General features: G+C 44.8%; 1 protein-coding gene across 3 annotated transcripts in view; it reads right to left on the bottom strand.

The window, feature by feature from the left end:
- The window catches only part of KATNB1 (katanin regulatory subunit B1), a 29,548-nt gene that overhangs the window by 2,616 nt on the left and 400 nt on the right, over positions 1-26,532 (bottom strand). For all 3 annotated transcript variants that reach the window (XM_019535498.1, XM_019535496.1, XM_019535497.1), the window contains exons 2-18: positions 25,996-26,288; positions 23,191-23,321; positions 16,036-16,153; positions 13,767-13,867; positions 13,128-13,169; positions 11,399-11,482; positions 10,296-10,411; positions 9,708-9,779; positions 9,324-9,474; positions 8,027-8,214; positions 7,549-7,679; positions 6,700-6,750; positions 6,430-6,506; positions 5,702-5,821; positions 3,568-3,717; positions 3,052-3,128; positions 2,422-2,496 (exon numbers count right to left, since the gene is read on the bottom strand). In XM_019535498.1, coding sequence (XP_019391043.1) covers positions 2,422-2,496; positions 3,052-3,128; positions 3,568-3,717; positions 5,702-5,821; positions 6,430-6,506; positions 6,700-6,750; positions 7,549-7,679; positions 8,027-8,214; positions 9,324-9,474; positions 9,708-9,779; positions 10,296-10,411; positions 11,399-11,482; positions 13,128-13,169; positions 13,767-13,867; positions 16,036-16,153; positions 23,191-23,321; positions 25,996-26,035 — 1,724 coding nt within the window. In that variant the 5' untranslated portion in view covers positions 26,036-26,288. The remainder of the gene's footprint in view (positions 1-2,421; positions 2,497-3,051; positions 3,129-3,567; positions 3,718-5,701; positions 5,822-6,429; positions 6,507-6,699; positions 6,751-7,548; positions 7,680-8,026; positions 8,215-9,323; positions 9,475-9,707; positions 9,780-10,295; positions 10,412-11,398; positions 11,483-13,127; positions 13,170-13,766; positions 13,868-16,035; positions 16,154-23,190; positions 23,322-25,995; positions 26,289-26,532) is intronic.

Genomic DNA, 26,532 nt, shown 5'->3' on the forward strand with positions numbered 1-26,532 from the left:
CAGCATCGCATTGCAGGCTCATGTTCATCTTGTGGTCAATGATGACCCCCAAGTCTCTTTCTTCTGTAGTGCTATCCAATGTAGCACTGCCGAGCCTCTAAGGATGCTGCAGGTTTTTCTTCCCAAGGTGGAGAACCTTGCATTTTTCAACATCAAACACCATCAGGTTCTCATCTGCCCATTTGCTGAGCCTGTCCAGGGCAGCCTGGATCGCTCTCCTGTCTTCTGGTGTGGATGCTTTGCCCCAGAGTTTGGTGTCATCAGCAAACTTGGCCAGTCCACTCCTGACTCCAATGTCCACATCATTAATGAAGATTTTGAACAATATGGGTCCAAGGACAGAGCCTTGGGGGACCCCACTGGTCATGGGGCACCATGACAATTGACTTCCATCAACTACCACCTTCTGGGTCTGACCACAGAGCCAATTTTCCAGGCCACAATTGGCCAGTTTTGCCAAGAGGTGATCATGGGATACCAGATCAAAGGCTTTTTTGAAGTCAAGATATATGACCAGGTATGCTGCTGGTTCTTTCTCCCTAGGTGCAGTACCCTGCACTTGTCAGTATTGAATACCATCTTATTCTGATCCGCCCACCACTATAACCTGTCCAGATCTAATTGCAGCCTGTCCCTCCCTTCTAGCGTGCCCACTTCTCCCTACTATTACAAACATAACTTACTTGAATACGGCACAGAAGTATTCAGGAGGAAAAAAAATCAGGTGTGAAACTACACCAGTGCAAGTTGTAAGCATCATGCATCTGTAGCAATCCAGAGGTAGCTGTTTACTCAAGACAGACAGGCTATTACTACCTGCTCTCCTGTCACCTAGTGGTGAGGTGCTTACTGGGAGAAGCCACTCCCAGATTGTCACTTGTCTGCTCCATCTCCCAGGATAATTTATTAGTTGCATAACTAAGCAGGGGGAGGAGTTGGGGGGGCACAAGCAGGGCACCAGTCCTGGGGGGGGAAGCGTGCAAAAACAGCAGCTGCTGCAGCTGTCAGCCCAGCTGTTGCTGCCCCATGTGCTGCTACTGTTGCCCCCAGCTCAAAACTGCCCAGTTACACCCCATTATCCAATGATGATATACCATCTCCAGGCCTTTACATGTTTAGACCAATTGTCCCAATTGCTACTCTGTCCTAGAGAAGCTGCCTGCTAAGTAAGACTTTTCACTCAAACCTAGAGAGGTAGTAGCTGTGCTCTAGCTTCTATGTTTCCTCACTGTACATTGAGAAGCCACAAAGAAATCATCCAAATAACCATGAAGCTGCCCCCTGACTTCAATTCCCTGGTCCAGGTCAATGGACTCTTAAGTACCTGGCTTCTGTTCATGCTCCTACCTATCCAAGTGCTCTTGTTCAGTGCCTGGCCATGAATCTTTCCCTGCAGCCAGGCATCTCCTGGGGTCCTACTTCCTCAGTTCCAGCCCTTTCCTTTCCTTACCTGTTTCGCCAACCCTAGCTATAAATTTCAATGTGAAGGATACTGAACAAGAGCACTTGGATACGTAGGAGCATGAACAGAAGCCAGGTACTTAAACAAGTCCACTGACCTGGACCAGGGAATTGAAGTCAAGGGGCAGCTTCATGGTTATTTGGATGATTTCTTTGTGGCTCCTCAATGTACAGTGAAGAAACATAGAAGCTTCCTTAAAGACCAGCTTTCTGCTGAATCTCTTCACAAGAGAAGGCTGAGAGGGGATCTGGTGGCCATCTATAAACTGGCCAAGGGGGATTAATGGGGGACAGGAGAGACCCTGTTCCCCCGAGTGCTACCAGGAGTAACAAGGAATAATGGCCATAAGTTGACAGAGAGTAGATTCAGGCTAGGTATCAGGAGGCGCTACTTCACTGTCAGGACTATTAGGAACTGGAACCAACTTCCAAGGGAAGTGGTGCTTGCCCTTACCCCAGGGGTCTTTGAAAGGAGGCTAGATAAATCACCTGGCCGGGGTCGTTTGACCCCAACATTCTTTCCTGCCCCTGGCACGGGGTTGGACTTGATGATCTGCTCAGGTCCCTTCGACCCTACCAACTATGAAACTATGAAACCAAATGTCTGTTCATTTCGTTAACTGTTTGAGGCAGACTAACGAGGCTTCAACCTCTTTGCCCCCAATTCTGGTACTCCTACCTTCAAGTCAGAGCCTTCATAACCATTCTCCTAATCTCAAGATCTCACTCTTAATGGGAAATTCAGCTCTGGTACAAAAAAGATCCAATCCCCATCCCCAAGTCTCCTGCTCACCCTCTAGCTCTCGCCAACTGCATCTCTTCCAGTTGCTGTAACTGCAATACTGTGCCCCCGCCTGATTTTGCTTTACTGATCCACTATGCATTGCTCAGTAAAATTATTCTACAAATGCTCCTAGCCTATCATTTGCACTCAGAACAAATGAATCTTGGTGACCTCACCTTTCATATTTACTTTGAAGGAGCTTCTCTATCTGAGGCAGGATTATAGTACACAGATCCAGTTTCCAGAGAGATCTGGAAGAGAAAAAAAACCCTTTAAAAGCTGGAGACTGAAGCCTCAAGGGCTGATTTAACACATGCAATACATTCAGGCACAAATACCCTGGTAATTCAGCTCAGAGCCTGAGCTCCCTCTCTCCACCTTGTGATGGAAAGAGGCATAACAGCAGCTTTTGTCAATCTGCTTTCTGGGAGAATTATTTCATGAAGTTTTTTTCCCAAAAGACTTGGTTTTCTTCAGTAATACTAACTGCTAAAGACAAAGGCACTGCAACAACTAGTGCTAGAATACTACAGGCTCAAAGATTTGACCAAGGGTAAAAACATTTCACTATGGTGTGGTACATACATGCTGTGCATCAGGACAAAGTAAGAAATGGCAAAAGCTTGTCTAGTATTTCTTCTGACTACACAGCTCCCTGTGTCCCTCTCCCAGCTACACAGCTACCAAAAAACTCCACACTTCACTGTATGTGAGGCAGACACACCTAACGAATTTCAGATTGGGCAGCCCCAGAAGGCAATCATGAGAGACATCCTTACACAGGTGTAATAGCCATTAATACTTACGCCTTCTGATTGACAATGTTCAGGAGGTCCACTACAACAGAGAGATCATTGATAGCCACAGCAGAGTCCACAGATGTCTGAAGGAAGAGGAAGCAGGAAAGTTAGTGCAAGGCTCACACTGACAGACCCCTGAGATTATCCTAAGCATCACTTTCTAAAAACAAGGAGAGGGACATTGGGAGGCAGATATGGTAGATTGTTGCCAGCAGCCATCTTACTGTTCAGCAACATACTCATCCACTCCTCCATTTCCTGCACAGGAAGCCTTGTATAAGCTCAAAGTTACTCCCATTCTGCTCTCAGACAAGCAATGCTCCTTCCTGCACTTTTTTTTGAATCAGGTATTATCAATCTGAGGTGCAAAGCTAGGAATGGATGCTACAGTATTGCATCCTCCAGTAGTCTGAGGGTCAGAGGCAGCTCCAGACCAACTGCAAATGCTGCTCAAACTGCCTTAGTTTTATACCCCAAGAAGTTTGATTTGTCTCTGACCCTAAATAATCCCCATTTCCTTGCCTTGATGTCACCAGTGCTCCACACTGCCCGCACGGTGTCCAGGTTCTTGTGGCGGCTTGTGAGCACAACACACATGGTCTCGTGGCCCTTCCTTATCTGGGACATGGCCTCTTCATCCACTATCTCTGTCTGGCTTTGGTTCTTCACAGCCTGTAGAGTGAGAGACAGGAAAATCTCTAACAGATCACTCATGGCAGAACAAGATGCCCTGGACAGAGACATTTAAAGGGGGCTTATTTTGACAGCCATCCCTTTCCCCTAGGGTAGAACTATGGGCTATATGAGAATTCATATCCATGCACAAAAGTCTGACTCTTCTGGTAGAGTAAGGAAATGGATAAAGTAGTATTATTCTGCAAGCCTGAATTTTTGCTCAAAGTGACCTTTAAGAACAAACTGATTCCAGTTTATAAAAGTTAGAGCTAGAAGAAAAATAAATTATTTCCTGTGGAGTTTTTTTTCTTAAAACAAAAAAACTCCACACAACCAAAAACATCCTATTAAAATATTTCTTTTCAAAAGTATTGATTTTTCATGGTAAGTTTCCAGAAGAGCAGTTTTTATTTTGAGACATTTGGAAAGGAAATTTCTATTTGGCTTCAATTCCAAATATCTCAACTTTTTTTAAAGTTGTTTTAATTCTGAGGTATAGATGGAGCTCCTCTCATCATCCCCTTCCCCTCAATTGTTTTCCTTCTGCTGACAATTAAAAATGAGTGCTAAAATTAGGGGAATCTCATAATATTTTTAAAGGACAAATTTGTAAAAAAAATTAACATATATAAAAAATTGCAAAAATTCTTGTTAAACAAATCCTTTCTAATTAGAAATTTTTAACAGAGTTGGTCACATATTTCCTCATAAAAAAGCATAAATCTCCCAGCTCATACTGCTGGAAACTCATACATTTGCTAGTTAGACTGAACCTCTTCATCTGGTCATAGTTATGGTTGAGATCAGGAGTGCACCTTGTTCAAATTTAGGTAGGGAAAAAAACTCCCCCCCACCCAGGGAGATTCTGGAAGCTTCTTTTTTCCAAGTCTGCAGTAAGATGCAAATGAAATAATTTTGAGAAAAACTGACCCTGGCAGTTATGTGTACAAACACAGAGGAATGGCATTGCAGCTGGTACGCTGGACTAGTGCTGATTACATGGAACAGTATGTGCTCTCCCTGTGTCTCTGCCTGTCAACACCCTCCTGCTGAAAATAGACTTAAGTTCTTCAGGGGCAGGTATCATCTTTTCATTGCATATTTGCAATGTGCACAACACCTGGAGCAATGGGATTCTGCTCCACTGTAATACAAATAATACACAACACAGCAACAACGGGACAGGGGAGTGTCTTTCTGCTCAGAGGCATTCTGAGGGAAAATGGGACTGCGCTCTCCCTCAGCCATCTCATTCAATGACCTGAAATGCAGCTTTAGGAACATCATGGGGCAATTTTTACCTAACAGATTATGGTTTAAAGAGCCCTGTTGCTTACTTTGCCCCTAAGCTCATCTTATAGGTTTGCTCCCTCTGCTTGTTCTGAATCAAAGCTGAACATGAGCAAATACTTTGGAAAGGACAATACTAAGGAGTGAGAGAGCAGGCTTCTGCCTAGTTCTTGCTTCTATCTCTCTCACCCATACGGCATCTAAGAGCACTTTTACATGTAGTCCAGCGATAGGAGGGGGCAGCATTTTAATTAGAGTGGCTCTGAGAGCCGCTCTAATTAATAGTGCCACTGTGTCTTGTGTATCAAGTGTCCCTGAACTTAAAAATGGCGGCCATTTTTAAATGTGAGGATGCTGATACACGAAACACAGGAGGCTGCTGGAGCACAGGAATTACCACTCCAGCAGACTCCATTAATCAAGTCTGCTCTGATGTACTGGAATTCCAGCGCATTGGACCAGCCTCTGTACTTGCGTATGGATGCCCTAATGGTTTAACTGTTGCCAGGATAATGCACCATCTATTTCTTTTAACTTACAAAGACCAACTTCATTTCAGCAATACTTGTACTGGGTCATAAATGGCAGCACCTGTACGCAGGAGCACAGCACATCCAGGCCAAGCACAATTCCTTCCTTTTTTTCTCCAAACCACCTATCGCTCCTCCTTTGTAAAAAGCTAGTTACTTACTGGCAGAAAGTCAGAGGCCTTCAACCCGATGGGCTGATCCCTGGTTGCAGGAATCACTGATGGCTCTGCCCTGGACACAGGGGTTGAGGAGGCAATTGGTGGCATCTGAACTGGGTCAGGCTGCAGGAGAATTAAGTGAGTAAGAGCATCAGCAACAGTACTCTGCCCAAGACCTCACATCCTCTATCCTAACCCACCTATCCTTTTTGGAGCAAGGCCCATCTCCAATTTACTGGCATGACTGAATGAAATCAAATATTTCCCCAGAACCATGGAGGGCTTAATTAATGCCTGTGGAGTTTCTGGAGATGTCTTGGAGAAAGGAACAAGGAAAGTGCAAAGTCCTAAGTTTCACTGTTAAAAGCATCCAAAACGAGGTGATGGATGGCCACAAGCTTCAGTGTGGATGGAGAAGATCTAAAGTAGTAAGAATTTTAGACTATTTAAATTTGGCAGCTATTTGTCTTCAGAGTACACTGGCTTTTGAGGGGTGAGGAGAAACAGGGCTATAAATGTGGAAAAATAATTGAAAGAGGCAGAGTCAAAACCTGCTGGGGAATGAATCCAAGCTGAAGGCCTGGCCTACATCCCCATCTCTCTTGCTAAAGATCTGACCTTGCACAAGGTCATGGAGGAACTGGCATGATTAGCAAAGTAACAGTAATACTCGTGCTTAAATTACTCTGAAGACAGGATGCTGAAAGATTAACAGGACACAGGATACGTACATTTTCTTGCTTTGGCAATGGGGTCTGAATATCCACAGTTTGGCTGGGCTTTGTTGCTTCCTTTACTGTAAGAGGTTCTGAGGTGAGGGGTAAAAAACAGAAAGAGTTGCACTATATTTCTTTTACAACCTTTTAGCAAAGATTCTACATAATTTGACTGTTTGACTATAAAGCAGGAAACTGTAGATGTTTAATAGATAAGTAAATTCCTATAGAAGGACCTCATACCCCTCATCCTTCCTTGGTATCAGATGGACAGTGCTAACTCACCATCCTCAGGAGGAGCTGGAAAGGGCTCAGTCTTTCGTGGAGGAGTTCGAGCTATAAAAAGTTAAAAGTAGGGTCATATATTAGGTCAGCCTTGGATCTGTATGACTTATAACAACCAAGTCAATTTAGCACAACCACTGATAACCCAGTTTGCTGTATCTTCTCCAGAGATTGCCTTTATTATTGTTTCGCTTTAGCTGAAGGTTTGTAGCCACTGCAGCTACAAGGAGCCAAACAAATCAATGTATTTCATTAGTCAGGGGGAAGTGCAATTACATTACTAAAATTGAAATATGTGTAAACATCTAAGACATCAACAACAGAGGCAGCTAAGTTAAATACTTCCTATTAATAACGTATTAAGTAGCTAATATTATTTTTAATTTATTACTGGCCTAAATGGCTGTAGGTCGGTTTTGAAGTAGACATTTATAACCTTGCCATTTTTAATCAAAGCAATTGGAAATATACTGTATGGTGCCTATTGCCAGAATTCTAGTTGAATAAAGGTCCAATAAAGCAGTAGTCTTTCTTGATCTTAACAAAAAGGCATTCAGTTCAAGATGACTTGTCAGATTCTGTACTCTCTGGGCTATGCCTTTATTTAAATGAGGGTCTAAAATCTGCTTCACTGTATGCTAAATAGATGCAAACTTCCAACAATTTGTCCGTGTCACCCTTGAGTCAGCATCCCTGGAATTAAACACAAAATTCTAAGTAATGGTTTTCTGAATTCCAACAGGTACAGACTGTGTCACTGGGACGTCTGTCAAAGTTCATCCCTAGAGTTGGTTTTATTCTGAAGCCCCTGAACTTTAACTTAGGTACAGGATAGAATCTGTTACTAACAGATGGAGTTCTTGGGCTGGAAGATTTCTTTATAATCCTCTGGGTTCTGGATCTCAGCAGTTGATTCTCTCTCATCTCGGTCATCTTCACTGCTGGGACTGCGTCTCTCACTCTCCGAGTTGTGTTTTACCCTATGATGATAAGAAATCCAATCATGAGAGGTGATGCAGGGTATACTGATGAGAGAGCACCAATCCCTCTGGGTGCCTGTACACGAGCATGGAGGCTGCTCCGCCACACTGTAATTACAGTGTGTTGAAGCAGACTCGATTAATTGAGTCTCCTGGAACATGGTCAAATGCGCTTTAGTTTAAGTGCCCCCACCCCCGCCCAGCCATTTTGAAGCATGGGGATGCTGATACACTACGGTATCTTGTGTATCACCACCCCGCCATCCCTGAAGCATGTGTGAAAAAGTGCTCTCTGTGCATTACAATTTGGGACTGTGGGGAGATGCACACACAAAATTCATCCTTACCTTTGTGGCTTGCTACAGGTAGTTGATGGCCTGTCATAGATGCGTCTAAGGGAGGACCCTGTGGGTATGGGCTGAATAAGAGGCTTGTCATCCCTAATTAGCCCATGAAGAATGGAGCCAGACTTTTTGACTTTGCTGAGGTCCACAACAAATGAAGAGACTGTACACTCTGCATAGGACACTCCTATCTGTGAACAAAACAGTAACTTTTTCAGAGACCAGGATAACAGTTGCTCTAAAATGAGGTATCATGGATTAATCCCAAATAGTGCCAATTGGAAAATTTTCAGTGAACTATCTATTCACTGGAAAACAGCAGTTCATCAAAATCAGAGACATCCCTCCCCACTCCACTCTGAAAGAGCTAGTAACCAAGTGGTTAGGGCATTCGCTTAGGATATGAGAAACCACAGTTCAAGTCCTACATGCAAAGCGAGTGTCCCAATCACAGGACTCTGGTGGCCTTCCCTGGTCTTCGTCCCAAGAGCTAGAAGAAAAAGTGTTTGAGGTCTCAGTTTCCCACTCAGATCTAGTCCCAAGAGTTTCTTCGGTTTAAAAAAGAAATCATATAATAGTATGAAGAAACTACTCAAAACAAGTAATGCCAAAACAGTCACTGGAAGGTACTTTAACATTTTGGAGTGCCAACAAAATGAAGAACAATCTACTGGGAAAGTAACCAAAACCATCTCACAGGGCATCATTTAGGAGAAGATAAGGTTCCATTTAAGTGCAGACAAGAAGTGTACTATGTAACTGTGAACGGCCACACTACTGAAGAACTGAAGCAGCATGGGCAAGGCTGGTGAATGGGAGTGAAATCAGGAAACGTGGGCTTTCTTCACAGCTGTCAGGGCCTTAAGTGATGTAAGGTACATTTTATTTCCACTCCATTCATAACAGTGGAATAGCAAGGCAACTTAGCGTTTCCTTTGTAGAATCACACTTTTGGCACTTGAGCTCATAGCTTTCATGCACATGTGAGGTGAAATATCTGAGCACAAAGATAAAAAAAAACAAGTGATTATAATCCCAACTACAACTCACTCCTTCCTCAGAAATGCAGAGTCCTGAAGTGGGGTTTAAGTACAAAACCATACATGCAGCAACCCAAGAAGAGATCATTGCTCTCACATTTGTGTCACTTTGAACTCACCATACAAATATTAAGGCCATGAATATGACCAAGCTGCACACCACAAGGACTGTGAATACTGCTACTGTTGAAAACTCAGAGCCAGGGGACTAACTAGTTACTGCACATACTCTTATCTCCATCTTAAGCAGGATCACTCACCAATTGGTTGTTGCACATAGACAGATCAGCCACTTTCCCCCAGTTCACCAACAGCACATCAAAGCAGCGCTCAGGCTCCCAGCCATACACACGCAGTGAATCCTGGAAGCCACTGTACAAACAACAGCCATCTGGATTGAAAAGAACGCACCTGGGAAAGGAAGAGACAACAACATTTAGCTAAACCTTCACTCCGTCTCTGCCTCCCTCCTGGACACCAGGGCTGAACAGCCAACTTCACTGGATCTTTTGACCAGAGCATAAACTTGAACACTGTGGACAAGTTACATATTCAAGAGCACATGCACAACAAGGCATCCCATTAATGAGAAAAAACAAGGCCACACACCATGTTAGGTCACTAACTTATCCACTGTGGCATACCTGACAGGAGTGGCTTCCTCTTCAATGCAGCTCACCACTTGAAACTTCTCCAAGTCCCAGAATCTGACTGTCCTGTACACACAGTGCAATGAAAGAATAATTGTACAATTCATTTAATGCCTACTGCATTCTAGCCAGGCACAGCCAGGCATCATCTTGCGTGATGTTTAATATTAAACATTATAGTAATTACTACAAGAAAGCTAACTGCTATGTGTTAATACTGAAACCTAGAGGAGGTGGCTCTGGGCCATGCTTATTGGCTCTCCAGGTATCCAGAGATGACCCAGAGCGATGGATGACTTGTAAAGTAAAGAAGAACTGCCTGTCATTCAACCTAAAAACAGGCTGCATTTACAAATCAGCCCAAGTCTAGTTTGCCAATACTGAGTTAGCACTTTCTGCTACACTAATTTTGAATGTATATGGTAGAATCTGCATGCACTGAACACTGCAGTTGTGATCTGACCAGCTCCTTCAATGACAGGTATATCACACAACCCAAATGCAGCAGTATTCTTAGGAAGATGGACACAAGGTATGGGAGCTGATGCATAAGCTTCTTGCTTTTTGTTTCCATGTGCATACCTGTCAGAGCTGCCTGAAGCCAAGAGGTATTCATTGGGATGAAATTCAACAACATTTACTGCGCCCGTGTGTCCTGTAAACTCGAACATCAGCTTCCCAGCCACTAGATCCCAAAGCTAGAGGAAGAATAGAATAGTTCTGTTCTAGAAACAATCCACAGTTGGATCTTCTAGTACACTCTGGATTCACCTCTGCCAGAAATCTGCTAGTCCCACCTACATACATCCACCCCCCACTTCTAACAAAAAAACCCACCCCAATCATGGCTGTAAAGCAGTCTCAATAATATTAAGTATTTTTCTCCAATTTCACTTTTATTTGTTGACATGCCCAAGAAGAATCTCTCTCTCTCTCATTTAGGGAACAGCAGGAAAATATATATTATCAGTGGGTTCTCCAATAGATTAAATGTACTTTTTAATGTTCTGATTGTTGCATGTTACACTCCTGCTCAGGGGTCTATTTTTCACTTTATCTCCTATTCATTTTTAATTCCTACATGCAATAACTGGCCAGTTCATCTGAATACAGCTGGAAAGTAAAACCAGACTTTTGTCTAGGGCCTTCTATACCACATCAGAAGAAATCTGAACCAATTCTTTTCTGACTTCTTTTTCTGGCTGTGTTCAGTTGCTATGCCCCTGACAGCACTTTGGAAAGAGAAGATAGGTTACAATGCATGAAGCTTTCCTTTCCTGTGCAAAATCAAAGGAAAAATCACAGGCCAGGGGCAAGTCAACTAGTAATATTTACAAAAAAACTAAGGCAGGAAGCTACTATTAATTTTGTATTTGGTTTGACTCTTCTGCCAGTCAATATACCGTGAACCTTCAGGTGCAGGGCACTAACTTGTCCCTCAGATAGTAAGTACACTTCACTTAGCCACAGCTCATTTTGGAATGTTTGGGGCTGCCAGACAATCACACAGGCCCTTGTTTATAGATCAATCCTATGAGGGAAAGGGGTTCACATTGCACAGTAAACACAGTACTGGGGAAGAAGACTGGCAATGCCCAGTAAAAAAAAAAAAAAAGTCGCTGAATTTCTGCATACCTTGAGAGGGCATAAGGTGTTATCATAGTCTTAGATACCAAATGCTGTACCTTTACAGTGTGATCATCTGCAGCAGATGCTAACCACTTGCCATCAGGACTAAATCGGAGACACTTAACAGCTTGTGTGTGACCCTACAAAGACAAAACACATACAACATATACCTTTTTTGGAGTCTTGGTAGAAAATTCCGTTTTTCTCTCTCCATTTTATATTGTCTCTCTCTAATATATTAAAATCAGCAATGCTGATTATAGTATTATAGACTCCAGCCTGCAAAACAATAAAACCCTGCCTGAACTCAAGTCTGCATAAGATTAAAAAAAAAACTATTTGGTGCAGAACCCTGGATGAAAACTCAATTTAAAAGTAGATGGTATCAATTAACACCGATGTAGTTAAACCGGAGCAATTTTTCAATAGACCAAGGCCTAACAATTCAGAGACTTTAAAAAGGCAATCCATCAATTTGGTATATAGAGAAAAAAAAGGGTCCATGTGTCAGCCAGCCTACAGTCCACGCATCCCAGGGGTGGGCAAAATACGGCCCACGGGCTGGATCCAACTCGTGAGCCATTCCATCCGGCCTGCAGGGCCCCTTAAAAGATTTGGAAAATTAATATTCCTCTGCCCTTGGTTCCTGTCAAAAATAACATGAAGGAAGGGCAGTAGGACCCAAGGGAAGTCCAGTGGGCTCCAACAACAGCCGGGCGCCTGGCCCCACCCCCCCAGCTGGAAGCCCCAGCTTGGGTTTCTGGGCTGGGAGGTGGCTGCCCTGGTGCAGGAAGTTCAGGTAACTGGGGGCAGGGGGACCCCAGGCAAGGAAGGAGTGGCTCCTCCTCACCCATGCCGGGTGCCCTGCACTGCAGCTGCTTGCAGCCCGCATGGGGTTGCCTGTGCCCACTCTGGACAGCCCCACGTGGGCTGCAAGCACCTGTAGCATGGGGCACTGGCCGTGGGGTGTCAGGCATAGGGTGGGGAGGGGTTGCTTGCCTCCCCCCCCAGCACACTCAGCACCACCTTGTTACCGTGTTACAAGCTGGTGCTGAGCATGGGGAAAAGTGGCCTCTCACCTGCCCCATGGCCAACGCCTGAGGCTGTCTGTGCCTTCTCCAGACAGCCCCGCGCAGGTTGTGAGCACCTGCAGCGTGGGGCACCGGCCATGGGGCAGGTGAGGGGCCACTTTTCCCCATGCTCAGCACCAGCTTCTTCCCTGCTGGTGAGCAGGGGATTGGGGCTGTGCACTGCCCTACACCTGTACCATGGGGCTGGGGGGCACTGGGTATGAGCGGGCGGGGAGCCAGTGGGAGCTCAGGGCCTGCACCGGTTTCGCGGGGCCAGTGTCAATGGGGCCCAGAGCAGGGTGGCAGGAGTGCAGGGTCCCAGCTGGCAGGGGTCCTATGGAATTGGGCCAGCTCCCCCGTCCCTGCTGATGCTGCCTAGGCTGGCTCCACACACCCCTGCCAGCCTGCACCCTGCTTTGGGCCCCACCGGTGCTGGCCCTGGGACATTGGTCCCTAGATGGTGACCAGGGGCCAGGCACCTGTCAAGGGGTGGGGCTACCCATGTGGCCCTCGACAGCCTGCCAAAACTGGGTAAGCGGCCCTCCGCTCAAAATAATTGCCCGCTCTTGATGTTGCCTTTCTGTTCACTAAGGATCTCTACAGGAGGTCAAGCCATTTATGGTCAAGACATGGAGTGCACAAGTCATGGAATTTCCTACAAGTTAACTGGAGATGATACTTTCCCTCTTCTTCAAAGAACAGTGAAGCACCCTACCTTGTACCTGAAGACACAGCCTTTCCTTCTAATATCCCAGAGCTGGAGGAAAGAGAAGAGAAGCAAAAAAAATATAGCCTTAGGACTACAGCTGTGAAAGACACTGAAACATCATAGCAGAGCTACAACTCTCCATATTACAGCATCTATAAACACTGTAGAAGGGCTATGGGAGAGGCATGCAGCAGATGAATGAGCTATTACAAATTCCACACAAGATATTTCCTGGCATCCACACAAGTGGAAATAGCACTGGATCCTTCTGTAGCCTTCAGCTGTCTAGGGAAAGCAAACATTGACAAAACATATCATGTTATGAAAGGTAAATTCCTAGTGACGCATGCAGACTTAGCTGAGTTGTCGTTGCTCCATTTATTTTAATGCAATCGCACCTACTCATACCAGGTGTGTTTTGGCCTCTAATACTGGGACTTGAAAAGTTAGCCACATTCCATAATAGATTAATCAAACCCTCATCAGGATACATTGCAATTATAAAAATACAAGCACAAGTCCACACAGATGCAAAGGATGACTTATGAGCCTCCACTAATGACAAAAACCAAACCAAACCATCTATACCCACCTAATATAAAGGCACAGAGAAGAGAGAGTATTTCCAGAGAAAATCAGCTTTACCTTAATGTTAGTGTCCAGAGACCCTGAAGCTACGAACTTTCCAAATGGATGGAAATCAAGGCTACAGATATTTGCTTTGTGCCCCACTAGTGTACGAAGAACTGCAAAGAGGTAAGTGGCAGAGAAAGAGAACAAACAATTAGAGCTCGTTTTCCCCCCAGAGAAAGCGCAGAAATTCAGCCATTCAGAACTTCAACATTAGGCACACACAAATATTATATGTTGGCCGTGCTGTACACCACCAGGCCCCATCCCCTGTCTGCTTTCCCAGCCCCCCTAAGCGCCCCCCCACAACCCTGCCCACTTTCCCAGCCCCTCCCCATGGCTGCCCTGCCCAGACCCAGCTCCCGATTCTTTAAAAAAAAGCTCCGCACTCAGCAGCAGCCTTTGGGGCTTCCGGGGGGCTCGTGGCAGAGTCCTCCATGCAGTGCGGGGTAGTTGGGGGCAGTAGGGATCACCCCCCGACTTAGCAGCAGCTGGTAAGTGCAGGGCTTTTTTTTTTTTTTTTTAAAAGAGCTGGGAGACTGGGGCTGGACCGGGCAGCCATTGACAAGGCTGGGAGAGCCAGCAGGGGATGGGGCCTGTTTGAATCTCCAAATCAGATTTGGCTGAATCGATTCAGGACATTGCTTGATTCACTGAATCAAATCACTGCCCCTGAATTGGCCAAATCTGAATCTGAAGCAAATACTAGCCGCTTCGCACAGGCCTACTAGCCAACATTCATCTGTTTATGAGAAGATAAAGGGACATTTCACTGGCCATTATATTGTTTTCTAGGGCATGCCCTTCCACATGACTTTGTGTCTAGTCAGTTGATACACAAATCACAACTTCCACTATCAATGCTCTAATACTAGCTTCCTCTAGTGATATTTAATGGTTGGTGTTGTATGAAGATAATGTATAGAGAGAAGGATGCTTAGGAGTCAGGCTGTCACCTTGTAACTACAATTCAGCAGGAATTCTCAGGTTTCACATGACTCTGAGTAGGCATGTATACTGAATCCAATTTCTAGAAGGAAACGCTCTGACCATGACTAAGGCACTGGGTAATCAGTCATCTGGGACAGACCTGTGATTCTTGTGACCGATTAGATATGGAGGCAGACCAAGAGAGGCTATTTACCCAGAAACTACAGAGCCACCACTTACTATCATGGCCAAGCTTAATGCAAGATCAGACACAATTTCTGTCAGTGAAGCCAAAAAGCTACCCAGCATTACTAACCAAGGTATTTTAAGTAGCATCTGTTTATTTACATTGTAATATATATATTTTTAAAAAGCATTTGTCATTATTCTATATTCATGTTCTATATTTTTCAGCTAAGAAAATGAAAGTAAGTTTCCCTGGCAGGTCCTTATCATGCCAATGCTCAACTAACATATTACAAGGGAACGCTGATTTGTTTTTAAGCATTTCTACTAGAACATCAAAATTCTCTTTTTAAAATGTAAGTTTGGGTTTTGTGAAAACCTTGCTTTTATAGTGTAATAAATTTAACACTATCAATTTAAAAGATCAGGCAGTTATACAAGTCTATACCTTAAAGAGGCAATTTATTATAAAGCTAGAAAACAACAAACAAAACAACACTCCTTCCTGAAAAAAAAGCATCACCTAATGTCACTGTAAACAGAAGATTAAGTGTTTATCTACTTTGTGCATTTCTATATTTTCAGGTCCATCACTGAGTCGGCCACTTCTGCTTGTGTGGTCATGCAACAGGAAGGAAAATAAGTTTACAAAACAAAACATGCAATTGAAGAAGGCAACACAGAGACAAGTGTAGGACCTAAATTCACTCTTTCATTTTTTAAATTGACTAAATTTAACAATAACAAGGTCAGGTATTTAATGCACACTTAAAAAACCAGACAAAAAGCTGGCAGTCCAAGTGCATTTTCTATGTGTTAACTTAACCCACATACATACGGAAACTGATTGGGAACACTGACTTGCACATGCACAGGCCAAACTCCCAGACATCAGGTTCCATATAAGCCTATGTACATCCAAAGATAACACCAGGTGTGAGCACATCTCTTCTAGTGTGCAGGCAAATGGCCTCAGTTAGAAACTGCTTAATGCACTATCACCACTAGCACCTTTGAACTGAAGGAAACGTACACTTGTTGAAAAGAGCCATTCCAGCTTCTGACCCTTCTTAATAAAGGATCAGCAGCGATACATTGCAGCGTTTCCCCAGACTACACTGTCCTCCTGTGTACACACAAGAGGCAGCAAAGGAAAAACAAAACCTACTTTTAGCAGCTTCCAAGTCCCAAATTCGAATGGATCCCGACTGAGACCCAGCTAGAATGAGCTCTTCATTTGCACTGATCCTCAGGCTCTCCACTGGCGTTGTATGGCCTGTCAAGCTCTGCAAAGAAAATTAACAGCCGCATTCAATGGACTTGAGACCCAACTTCTAGAAGACCCTGATCCAACAGGATACAGGCTGACTTGGACTGGCTCTCAAGGTGGGTTGACCAAAACTCAAGGTGGGCTGGACTTCAATGCTGAGAAAATGTAAGATGCTGTACCTTGGTAGGAAGAACCCTCAACATACTTACAAGCTCAGCAATGCTATGCTCGCTAGCACCATGACCAAAAGAGACTTGGGGGTCCTGACTGACCACAAGAGGAATATGAGTCACCAATGTGATGCTGTGGCTGGCAAAGCAAACCAAACTCCAGCATGCATCTACCGATGCATCTCAAACAAAACCAGCGACATCATCCTTCTGATTTACTCAACTTTGGTGTGGCCACAGCTGGAGTACTGTGTCTAGTTTTGGGCCCCCCATTTCAGGAGGAATGTGGAGAAGCTTGTGAGAGTCCAGAGGAGAGCCACTTGTATGATCCAAGGTCTGGAAAGCCTGCCATACAAAGAGAGGCTGAGGGACTTGGGAGTCTTGTCTGGAAAAGAGAAGGCTGAGGGGGGGACTTGGTAGCAGCCTACAATTACATAAGAGGGGTACATCAGGACCTGGGAGAACAGCTGTTCACCAGAGCTCCCCAAAGGATAACAAGGTCTAATGGCCATAAACTCCAGGAAGGCTGATTTAGACTAGACATAAGAAAAAAAAGTTCTTTATGGTGCGAATGTCCAGGGTTTAGAACAGACTTCCCCCAGAGGGTGCAAGCACCTACTCTGGACTCTTTCAAAAAACATTCTTGATATTTTTCTTGCTCGGATCACTTGATCCCAGCTGACTGCTTGCATATGGCGGGGGGTGGGGAGGGGGGCTGGACTCAATCTCATGAGGTCCCTTCCAGGCCCTAATGTTTACGAAATCTATGAAAGATGGAACATCTGCCACAAAGATACCTGGATGGAATATTAAGGTTGTACCTACTCTGCAGTTAATTAGCAACATGAACAGCTCTACACAACTGTAATACTTAGCTAGTAATTATGGGATTTAACATGTGCTGCTCATGCCAGAGGTCTATGCTGTAACCCACAAGTGTCAAATATGCAGCTGCAGAACCCCATGATCCAGTCCACAGTACTGCTTATGGGTCTTGGACCAGCTTTGGGTTTTTCATGCGTCACATGGACCTGGTTTGGTGTGTGCTATACCTGGGGTTGGAGCCAGTGTGCACACTGCACATGGTGCACACTGCACATGGTGCACAGGACCAGTCTAGGGCATGCACCATATGATGCACCTGCATCAGACCAGCCCTGCATGTTGGATTCAGCAAGCAACACTGGTCTGTGGGCCCTATCTGGCCCACGGACCAGCCCCATGACCCATATCTGGCTTGTGGGGATGGATGAATTTAATATCCCTGTGGTAACTAGCATTTGGTTTTCAATAACACAGACAAGACTTCCTAAGTATGTGGGCAACTTGGCTTGCCCTTCTTCTATTAGTCCCCAGAATGGTGTATTACTTGAAGGGTACTGCACCAAGAACTACAGAACAGGTTAGGTAAATATCTTCCATGCTCTGTCTTGCTGAGATACTCTTAGACAATCTCCCAAATTCTTCCAGAATACATGGATATAAACCTGGGTAGTTACAGGGAAGGTGTGGATACTTAAGTCAGGTCTTGCTGACACCGTAAAAAAATCTGCTGTATAGATGCAACTACACTATGTTTATTCTAAATGGTTTACAAGTGTCACGACCTGGTGGCAAAACCACACCTGTACTTAGCGTGACTACTTAAAAGACTTCTTGCAAGCAATGAGGCACATGCTGCTAACCAAGAGTGGTGTAACAGTGGAGTATTTGCATGATGCAACATGCAGTGATTCCTGAGTAAACAGTAGTTTTCATCCTCAAAGACCTGAACATTTTTACTTATTTACAAATTATTTAAATACTGTGGCTACAGAAAAGCATTTCAATTAAAACAAAACACATCACAAAAATATTGAAAATCATTCTAGTAATCTAGTTATTGTGCATAAGATTAGAGGTGCACTAATACACTGGTCCCGTATCAGATCGGCATCAATATAGGGAAAATAGACAGCATCACCAATTGGTTTTCTTTGCCTGATGTGGCCAATAAATGCCCTGTGCATGTGCTCAGCTTCACATTTAGAGCGGCTAGGATCTGGATCCAACTTCCAAGGGAAGTGGTGCTGGCTCCTACCCTGGGGGTCTTTAAGAAGAGGCTTGATGACTACCTGGCTGGAGTCATTTGAGCCGTTTTTCTCCTGCCCAGGCAGAGGGTCGGACTTGAAGATCTACAAGGTCCCTTCCGACCCTACTTCTATGATTCTATGCACATGGTCAGGAGCACAGCCTGGCGGCTTGGATGGAAGCATTGGCTGTTAAGTCTGTCGTGGGGGAAGGGAAGGGGCAGATCAAGGCCCCTGCAGTGAGGGAGGGAGTGAGGCTGGGGCAGCCGCTGCCCAGCTGGGGCAGGGCACAGGGCGGAGCCATGAGCATGCTGGGGGGGCAGCTCCCACTGCTGCATGCACCTCTGGAGGGCATGTGGGGCCTGTGCCTGCTGATATGCGCGTGGGACAGGGAGGTTCCCATTGTGGGCTGGGGCCAGGGTGGCGCTGAGCTCTTCCTGGCAAGCAGTTGGGCTGGGGCTGCACTTGGGACAGGCAGCGGCAGCACTGGGAGTGGGACTACAGCAAATGCTGAGGTGGCTGCAGGCCCCCTCCCCCCCATAACCCTCCTTCCAGCGCTGCCCCCGCCCTGAGCACAGCCCAGCCCAGCCCAGAACCCCTCCGCAGCCCCCAGCTGCAGCCCGTCCTTGCTCCACGCATAGATCTGGGGGGCAGCAGCGGGAGCCATCCTCCCCCAACCCCGATGAGCCACTTGCAGTTGTTCCGCGGTGGCTGAGTAATGCCTGCCCCAGCCCCACTCCCTCCCTCACTGTGGGGGCCTCAATCTGCCCTCACTCCACACCCCTTCCCTCCACACCACTTCTTCCCCCAAAACAGACTTACCAGCCCAACACTGGTCTCCAAGTTGCCCGGCTGCATATTGGAATTGGATTGGTATCGGCTGATATGGCTCTTTAAAAATCAGCCATTGATATCAGCCCAAAAAAATCTCTATCAGCGCACCCCTACATAAGATTATTATTAGGTATTTGGAATTACTACATCAATACTGCTATTCCACGCTCTAATATAGGTGTTAGCTGTCCCTAGCACAAGTCCCTTGAATAATTCAAGCCTATTCTATTTAAGCCACATGCCATTCCCTGACATTTCCTTTATAAGTTAAAACCCAACTGTCCAAATGTAATTTGGTTAGGGGTGAAGATCAGGGGGGAAGTTAAATCAGTTTGGGACTGCACTTCTGTAAGATTGCAGCTATTACAAGGATCAGAAAGCTCAAACTCAGATTAAGGGTTACAAAGCTTCTTGGAAAAAAATATCATTTGTCTCCCTCTAACAAACAGGAGTTGTGGCAATTTAAGTTACTAAACAAAAATCAAAGATGCAAACAAAATGTTTCCAAATTACAGAGCAGAAAATCTTGGTGATTACAACCGCCCACCCCTCTCTACCTTCTGCAAAAATGTGTTTTATTGAACAAAACAACACTAGAATAGGTTCTGCCTCTTCTCTTTCCTGGAAAATGCAGCCTGTTCGGAGGTCCAGGACTGGGGCTCTGGTTCTCTCTGCTCACATCAGAAGGGTAGAGAAATGCTCAATCTTATGGCTCCACCATTGGACAACAGTGCTTGTCTAGATTCATATTGCTGTGACATCAAAAAAATTCTGTAAAAACTTTGCTTAAGTCTTCTAAGAAACAGGTCCAGTGCAGTTAATAAGGACAAAAGACTTCTTGTATACATGATAAAGGAAGAATATTCAAAAAAAGAAAGACTGTTTCATGAAACATGCATATGACCACCTGGGTGACAGTGATCATCGCCTGCTGGAATTTACTATCCAGCGTAGGGCTATGAAAGCAAGCAGTAAGGCAAAAGTCCTTGACTTCAGGAGGGCTGACATGAATGAACTAAGAAAACTGGAAGGAGAGGCATTCGGGTCTCGGAGCTTCAATGAGATGGGAGTCCAAGATGGGTGGTTGTTCCTCAAGGAGACAATCGTCTGGGCTCAAAGGGAGTCAGTCCCAAGGGGGGCAGGAGTGCTAAAAAGCCCCCATGGCTCGGTAAAGGCATCCAGGAATGTCTGAGGGCAAAAAAGGAGGCGTACAAACAATGGAAGCAAGGGACTATCACCAAGGAGGATTACATCTCCGTTGCTTGCGACTGCAGGGAGGCTGTTAGGAAGGCCAAGGCAGAGATGGAGCTAGGGCTAGCGACCGGAATTGGGGATAATAAAAAGTTCTTTTTCAAATACATAGGGAGTAAGAAGGCACTGGGTAACATAGGGCCCCTATAGGACAGCCTTGGCAATCCGGTGATTGCAGCAAATGAAAAAGCTGACCTCTTTAACGAATTCTTTGCCTCCATATTTCTGAACAGGGACTGGGACATCTCCCCCACTAGGATTACGGATGGACCCAGGGGAGGCACCGCCATGCCTAGGGTCAGGGATGACCTAGTTAGGGAACTTTTGGAGGGGCTGGATGTATTTAAATCAGCAGGTCCAGATGCTCTTCAGCCGGCGGGGGTCATAGCGGGGCCCCTGGCATGGCTGTATGAACGCTCGTGGGGCTCTGGCCAAGTACAATATGATTGGAAGAGGGCCAATGTGGTCCCCATTTACAAGAAAGGGAGGAAGGAGGACCCTGGCAATTATAGGCCAGTCTGCCTCACCTCGGTCCTTGGGAAGACCTTTGAGAAAATTAACAAGGAACACACCTGCAAGGGCCCAGCAGGGGAGGTGGTAATGTTCAGGGGCAACCAACACGGGTTCACTGAGAGCAGATCCTGCCCGACTAAACTGGCTTCCTTGTATGGTCAGGTCACAAAATTCCTGGATGAGGGTGTCAAGGTGGATGTCGTCTTCCTGGACTTTAAGAAAGTCTTTGACACTGTTTCTCACCGCATTCTCTCAAAAAAACTAGGTGATTATGGCATCAATGCCTACACAGTCAGATGGGTGGCAAATTGGCTAGATGGTCACACCCAGAGAGTGGTGGTGGACGGATCATTTTCGACCTGGAGGGATGTGGGCAGTGGAGTCCCACAGGGCTCGGTCCTGGGGCCTGTACTGTTCAACATCTTTATCAGCGATGTGGGTGTGGAAAGCATGCTGTCCAAATTCACTGACAACACCAAGATGTGGGGTGAGGTGGGCATGCTGGAGGGGAGAGAGAATCCAGCTAGATCTAAACAGGTTACAAAGGTGGGCGGGTGAGAATATGATGGAATTCAGTACAGACGAGTACCGGACACTGCATCTAGGGAGAAGGAACCAGCAACACACCTATAGGCTGGGGTACACCCTTCTTGTCAGCACAGTGGCAAAAAGGGATCTTGGAGTCATTGTTGACTCCAAAATGAACATGAGACGCCAATGCAAGGAAGCAGTCAGTAAGGCTAACTGCATCTTGTTGTGCATCTACAGATTCATCACAAGCAGGTCCAGGGAAGTGATCCCTCCCCTCTATGCAGCATTGGTCAGGCCACACTTGGAGTACCGTGTCCAGTTCTGGGTGCTGCACTTCAAGAGAGATGTGGCTAGCATTGAGAGGGTTCAGAGGAGGGCCACTCGCCTGGTCAGGGCAGACGAGGCCCTATGAAGATAGACTAAAGGGCCTGAATCTGAATTCAGCCTCCACAAGAGAAGGCTGAGAAGGGATTTGGTGGCCATTTACAAACTCCCTGGGGGGGGTGAGCGAAAACCGGGTGAGACTCTGTTCCCCCGGGCACCACCGGGGGTTACTAGGAATAATGGCCACAAATTGTTAGAAAGAAGGGTCAGGCTGGACATCAGGAGGCATTACTTCATGGTTAGGGGTGCCAGGATCTGGAATGGACTCCCAAGGGAGGTGGTGCTCTCTCCTACCTTGGGGGTCTTCAAGAGGAGGCTGGATAGATATTTGGCTGGGGTATTATGACCCCAGCACTCATTCCTGTCTGGGGTAGGGGGTTGGACCTGATCATCTGTTTAGGTCCCTTCTGACCCTAAGCACTATGATACTATGAAAGAAAAAGGAGAAACAGTCTCCTTTCCCTGCAGCAACTCTCTCTGTCTAGCTTAGCTTCCACACCACCAAATCAAATAAAGAGGAGGCAGCATAAATGAATAAAAGATGCCTTTATGATTAGTATGTGCTCAAGTCACCCTGTATTACTCTGGAAATTTTACTCTAATTGCAGTGATGTCTAGTATATTGTGCACAGATGCTCCCTCCCTATGAAGGATCAACTCCATATGCCATTTCAGCACACTGATAGACAGTGGGCGCATCTACACAAGATGCTTAATGCACAGAAGACTAATTCGATTGTGCATTACTGTAGCAGGCAAAACCCGTGCTAATCTGCTAGTGTTCTGTAGATTTAGTCTAATGCACATTAATGTCACTAACAAAAATTCATCTCCACTAATTTAGAGTAGTGCCGATTACGGTACATTTAATACCTGTCATTATAGGTACTAAACTTAATGCACCATAATTACGGTGCAGTAATGAATGTGTAGATGCATATAGTGAATATGAGGCAGATGACCATCATAAATGTTGAGCTATAAAACCTGCCCTAAAATTAAGCATTTAATTATTTGTCATCCAGTAACAACAGAACCAAGATTTATTACCTGGGTAAATATATGGGTAAATATAAGGCCCATATGAAATTGAAGTGGTCAGACATCCTGGATTGTTTGAGGAAAAACTACAAAACAAATTACTGTTCTTTTTTCAAGTCAGATTCAGGTCAGTCTAACTCATGCTAGTATCACGCATTCAGCTGCACTGATATGCTATGGATCAGGGATGAACCCCATCACTCCAACCTTGCAGCTTGTGCCTGTACCCCCAAGCAAGCTGAAAACCACCCAGCTCTTACCATGATGCAGTTGGGCTTGTTAACTGACCAGATATTGACTCGACAGTCATCTCCTCCAGTTGCCAGCAGTCGACCTGAACTTTTGCCCAGAACCAGTGAAGACACATTGCTGCTGTGAGCTATGATCTCTTCTGTATAAAACAAAGTGAACAAATAATCACTACAACAATTCTTCTTGTACAGCTCCCCTATAAGAAGCTAAGAACCCTTGTTCTTCACAATGACTTCCCAGCTTCCACTAGACAAGCTGCAGCAACCTAGTGTTTAGATAAGAAACCATGCTACATATCTTTCCTACAACAGCTGCTCTTGGCTCTGTAAGCTCTATTTTCTTTGCAGTGTCTGCTGATCACCCTTTATGATCCTATTTTAGTCATTGTGGTTACCAATGACTGACTTCTCTCACTAATAGCAGTTCAAGAGATTTTAGAAAGAGAATTTGCTGGGCTCCAGCATAATGCTTACCAAAGCTACTTTACCTGTTATATCTGGATCCACTCTCTGGACAAGATAAATTGTCACAGAAGCTGACATTGTATGAAGCACCTACCAGCCATTTAAAGGAAGACTCCCTAATGCTGTCTTGGAGAATAGAAGTGAAGACTACCCTGCCTCAGCCAAACTGGCAGATTAGTAGTAGTGCTGCATGCTATCTTACAGAGAAAAAATAGACTCAGCACCTGTTATAGGTGGAGTTCCTGTCTACCAAGGCTTTGGCAGAGGTTTTGTCTGTGTTCTCACTATGCAACACAGGTGAAACAGAACAATACAGCAAGCCTGTGGCAGTGAAAAAGGATTTCCTTATTGAAAAGCTGAAGAGGATTATATGTTTTATGGGGATGAATATGAAAATGGAGACTAAAAAGAAAGACTGCTTATGAAAAAAAGGAAAGTTTCTTTTATGAAAACTGTGTGAAAGAAAATAGTGCAGGAATTTCCCAAGCACTCCTGAAAGAGACAAGTCCACAATGAAGGAGAAGAGGAAATGAAATCAAACTATGTTTGCATAGACAGATCTATTTTTACATCAAAGGACATTTTAACCCACCCAAAGTGCTGGCAGGTATATTTATCAATTTTCTATGTTAAACCCTCAAAGTTCTTTTTTTTCAAAAAGAACATTACATTTGTATAAAATTGGTTATGAAATGTGTTTATAGAAATATTAGGTAGTAGCTAATCCAGCCTTCATTTTGATAACAGGGTGTGAGAAGCAGCTCACTCAATAACAAGTGTCACTAATCCAAAGGTACAGTAGAGAGCAGGAATAATAAAATAATTATATGCACTTTGATCTGAGATCTCAAAGCACCCTCCTGAAAATGAAACTATGCAAGTTTCACATTAGCTAGAGAAACATCTTTCATGTTACAACTATAATTAGGTCATTAATTAAATGAGGAAGAAGGGACACTTGCTTAAGATGTACTTACACTATAGTGAAAGACCTATGTGACAATACGAAACCTCAGTATATTTGTACGCAAAGAATGAAAAGTCATAAACAATACTAGCTCAATAAATTTTCCTTTGGTGTTAGAGGACTCACTGACTCTTAAAGACTCAATGGAGCACGTGCTGAAGTCTATTATTGTGAGGTGTCAGCAGCTCCTCTTCGATAGCATAACAATTTGCTATAATTTTCAGGAGTCTTTGAAGCCTTCATCCCTTTGATTATAAATATCACATTATAACTTTTTACTAGTGGCACCCTGTCTCTCTAAAGTGCTGACTTTCTTAAACCTCCACACTTTTTCATAAAGTGCTATTACATACTGGCTCAGCAACCTTAAACTCATAATTATCATGATGAAATCTTTTTCTATCACTCAGAATTCTTATGATGAAGAGGATGCTAAAACAGGGTAAGGTATAGTCATATTAAAGACGAAGAATTTAGATTCTCTTCTCAAGTGAAATGGACTGCAGATCTGAAACTGACCATGCACTTGTTTTTCCAATAACTTATGACTCCCAGAATTTGAGGAGAGGAAGTGAGGACAGTCTTTTTTTGCCTGGAAAGTATGAACAGAAGTCTTTACCAATAATGGGTATACAGCAAGGATAGGCACTATACAGGCTCTGTTAATGCACATTAGCTAGCAATATACAATGACTATATTCCTACTAATCCATTTCTGGATCTCCAACAGTTACCACAGAACACATATTTAGAAAAAAACAACTGCTTCCTATGCCTCCTACCCATTCTTTGCACCTCTCCCCTAAATATAATTTGCCACAAGGATCCATTCTCCTGTTCTGTCTTGGGCATCTCACAGCTGCTTTATCACTCTATCGCTTTATCACTTGTGTTCAGAGACACAAAAAAGCAAACAATTAGAACCTGATAAATCTGTTCTGCTGGCACCAAAGACAGTACCAAGAGAGGAGGGTATACAGGTCTAAAGGATCGTCTTGCCCTTCCAAATCTGGTTCAAGAAACTACTGCACTTGTAGTCACATTGAGGGCAACAGTATAAAACAACCAAGAGAGACAATTGATACCAGACATGCATCACATCCTGTGGCAGAGTTGGTGTCTGTAAAGGGCTCAAATCTGTTGCCCAGCAGTTCCTGTATAACATTAGTATCATCTGGAAATGTATAGTTTGCCTGAGAAAAAGAGTATGAGAATGAATCTAAAAAAACCAGAACTTAACAACTATTTTCTGATGACAGAAAGAGGAATACCCTATACTTTGCCTCAATTTTCTTTCTAAGAGGTGTGGCTGACAACACCTGGTGGCACCTGAGTGTCCTGTCTAACAAAGGACGGGGAGAACCACCACAAGCGATACTCACGCAGCTTCCAAGCTGTTTTGGTGGCAACAGAACCTGCCATTCCCAACTTTGGCTACTTGCTGGTGGCCACAGATGTGCCCTCACAGAAGCAACGGTTCACTTGGCAGATCGGTTTCTGTAGGGCTCAACCCCACAGGCCTCAGCTCCTGCTCTTTGGGCTGTTCCGCCACATTTGGGCTCCTGCAACTGGTCTTTTGAAGGTCGGGCACAGTTGTATCCAGAAGGTGGATCTAGCCAATGGGTCAGATCTCAAGCTCTGTCTTCACCTTGGTCTGCATCAGCATGGCAGCTGCCTGGAGGGGGAAAGAGAATTTGTCAGGCGATGTCATGTGATAGATGAAGCCCTCAGGAAAGCCTGGAAACAAAACAGATGAGGGTGTGACAGGCAGGTGAACTGGACCTGGCCACACTCCAGTTGCTGTTGTTGGTCTACTGACAGTGGCGCAGTGGCAGCTCCTGGGCTTGACCCTGGACAAGTCAGCGTGACTGCCCCGATTTGCGCAACCCTGTACCAGGAGGTCGTGTCCACCCTGAGAA

The sequence above is a fragment of the Crocodylus porosus genome, unplaced genomic scaffold (assembly GCF_001723895.1).
Source record: "Crocodylus porosus isolate Cpor-Errol unplaced genomic scaffold, CroPor_comp1, whole genome shotgun sequence".
In the NCBI taxonomy this organism is placed as follows: Eukaryota; Metazoa; Chordata; order Crocodylia; family Crocodylidae; genus Crocodylus; species Crocodylus porosus.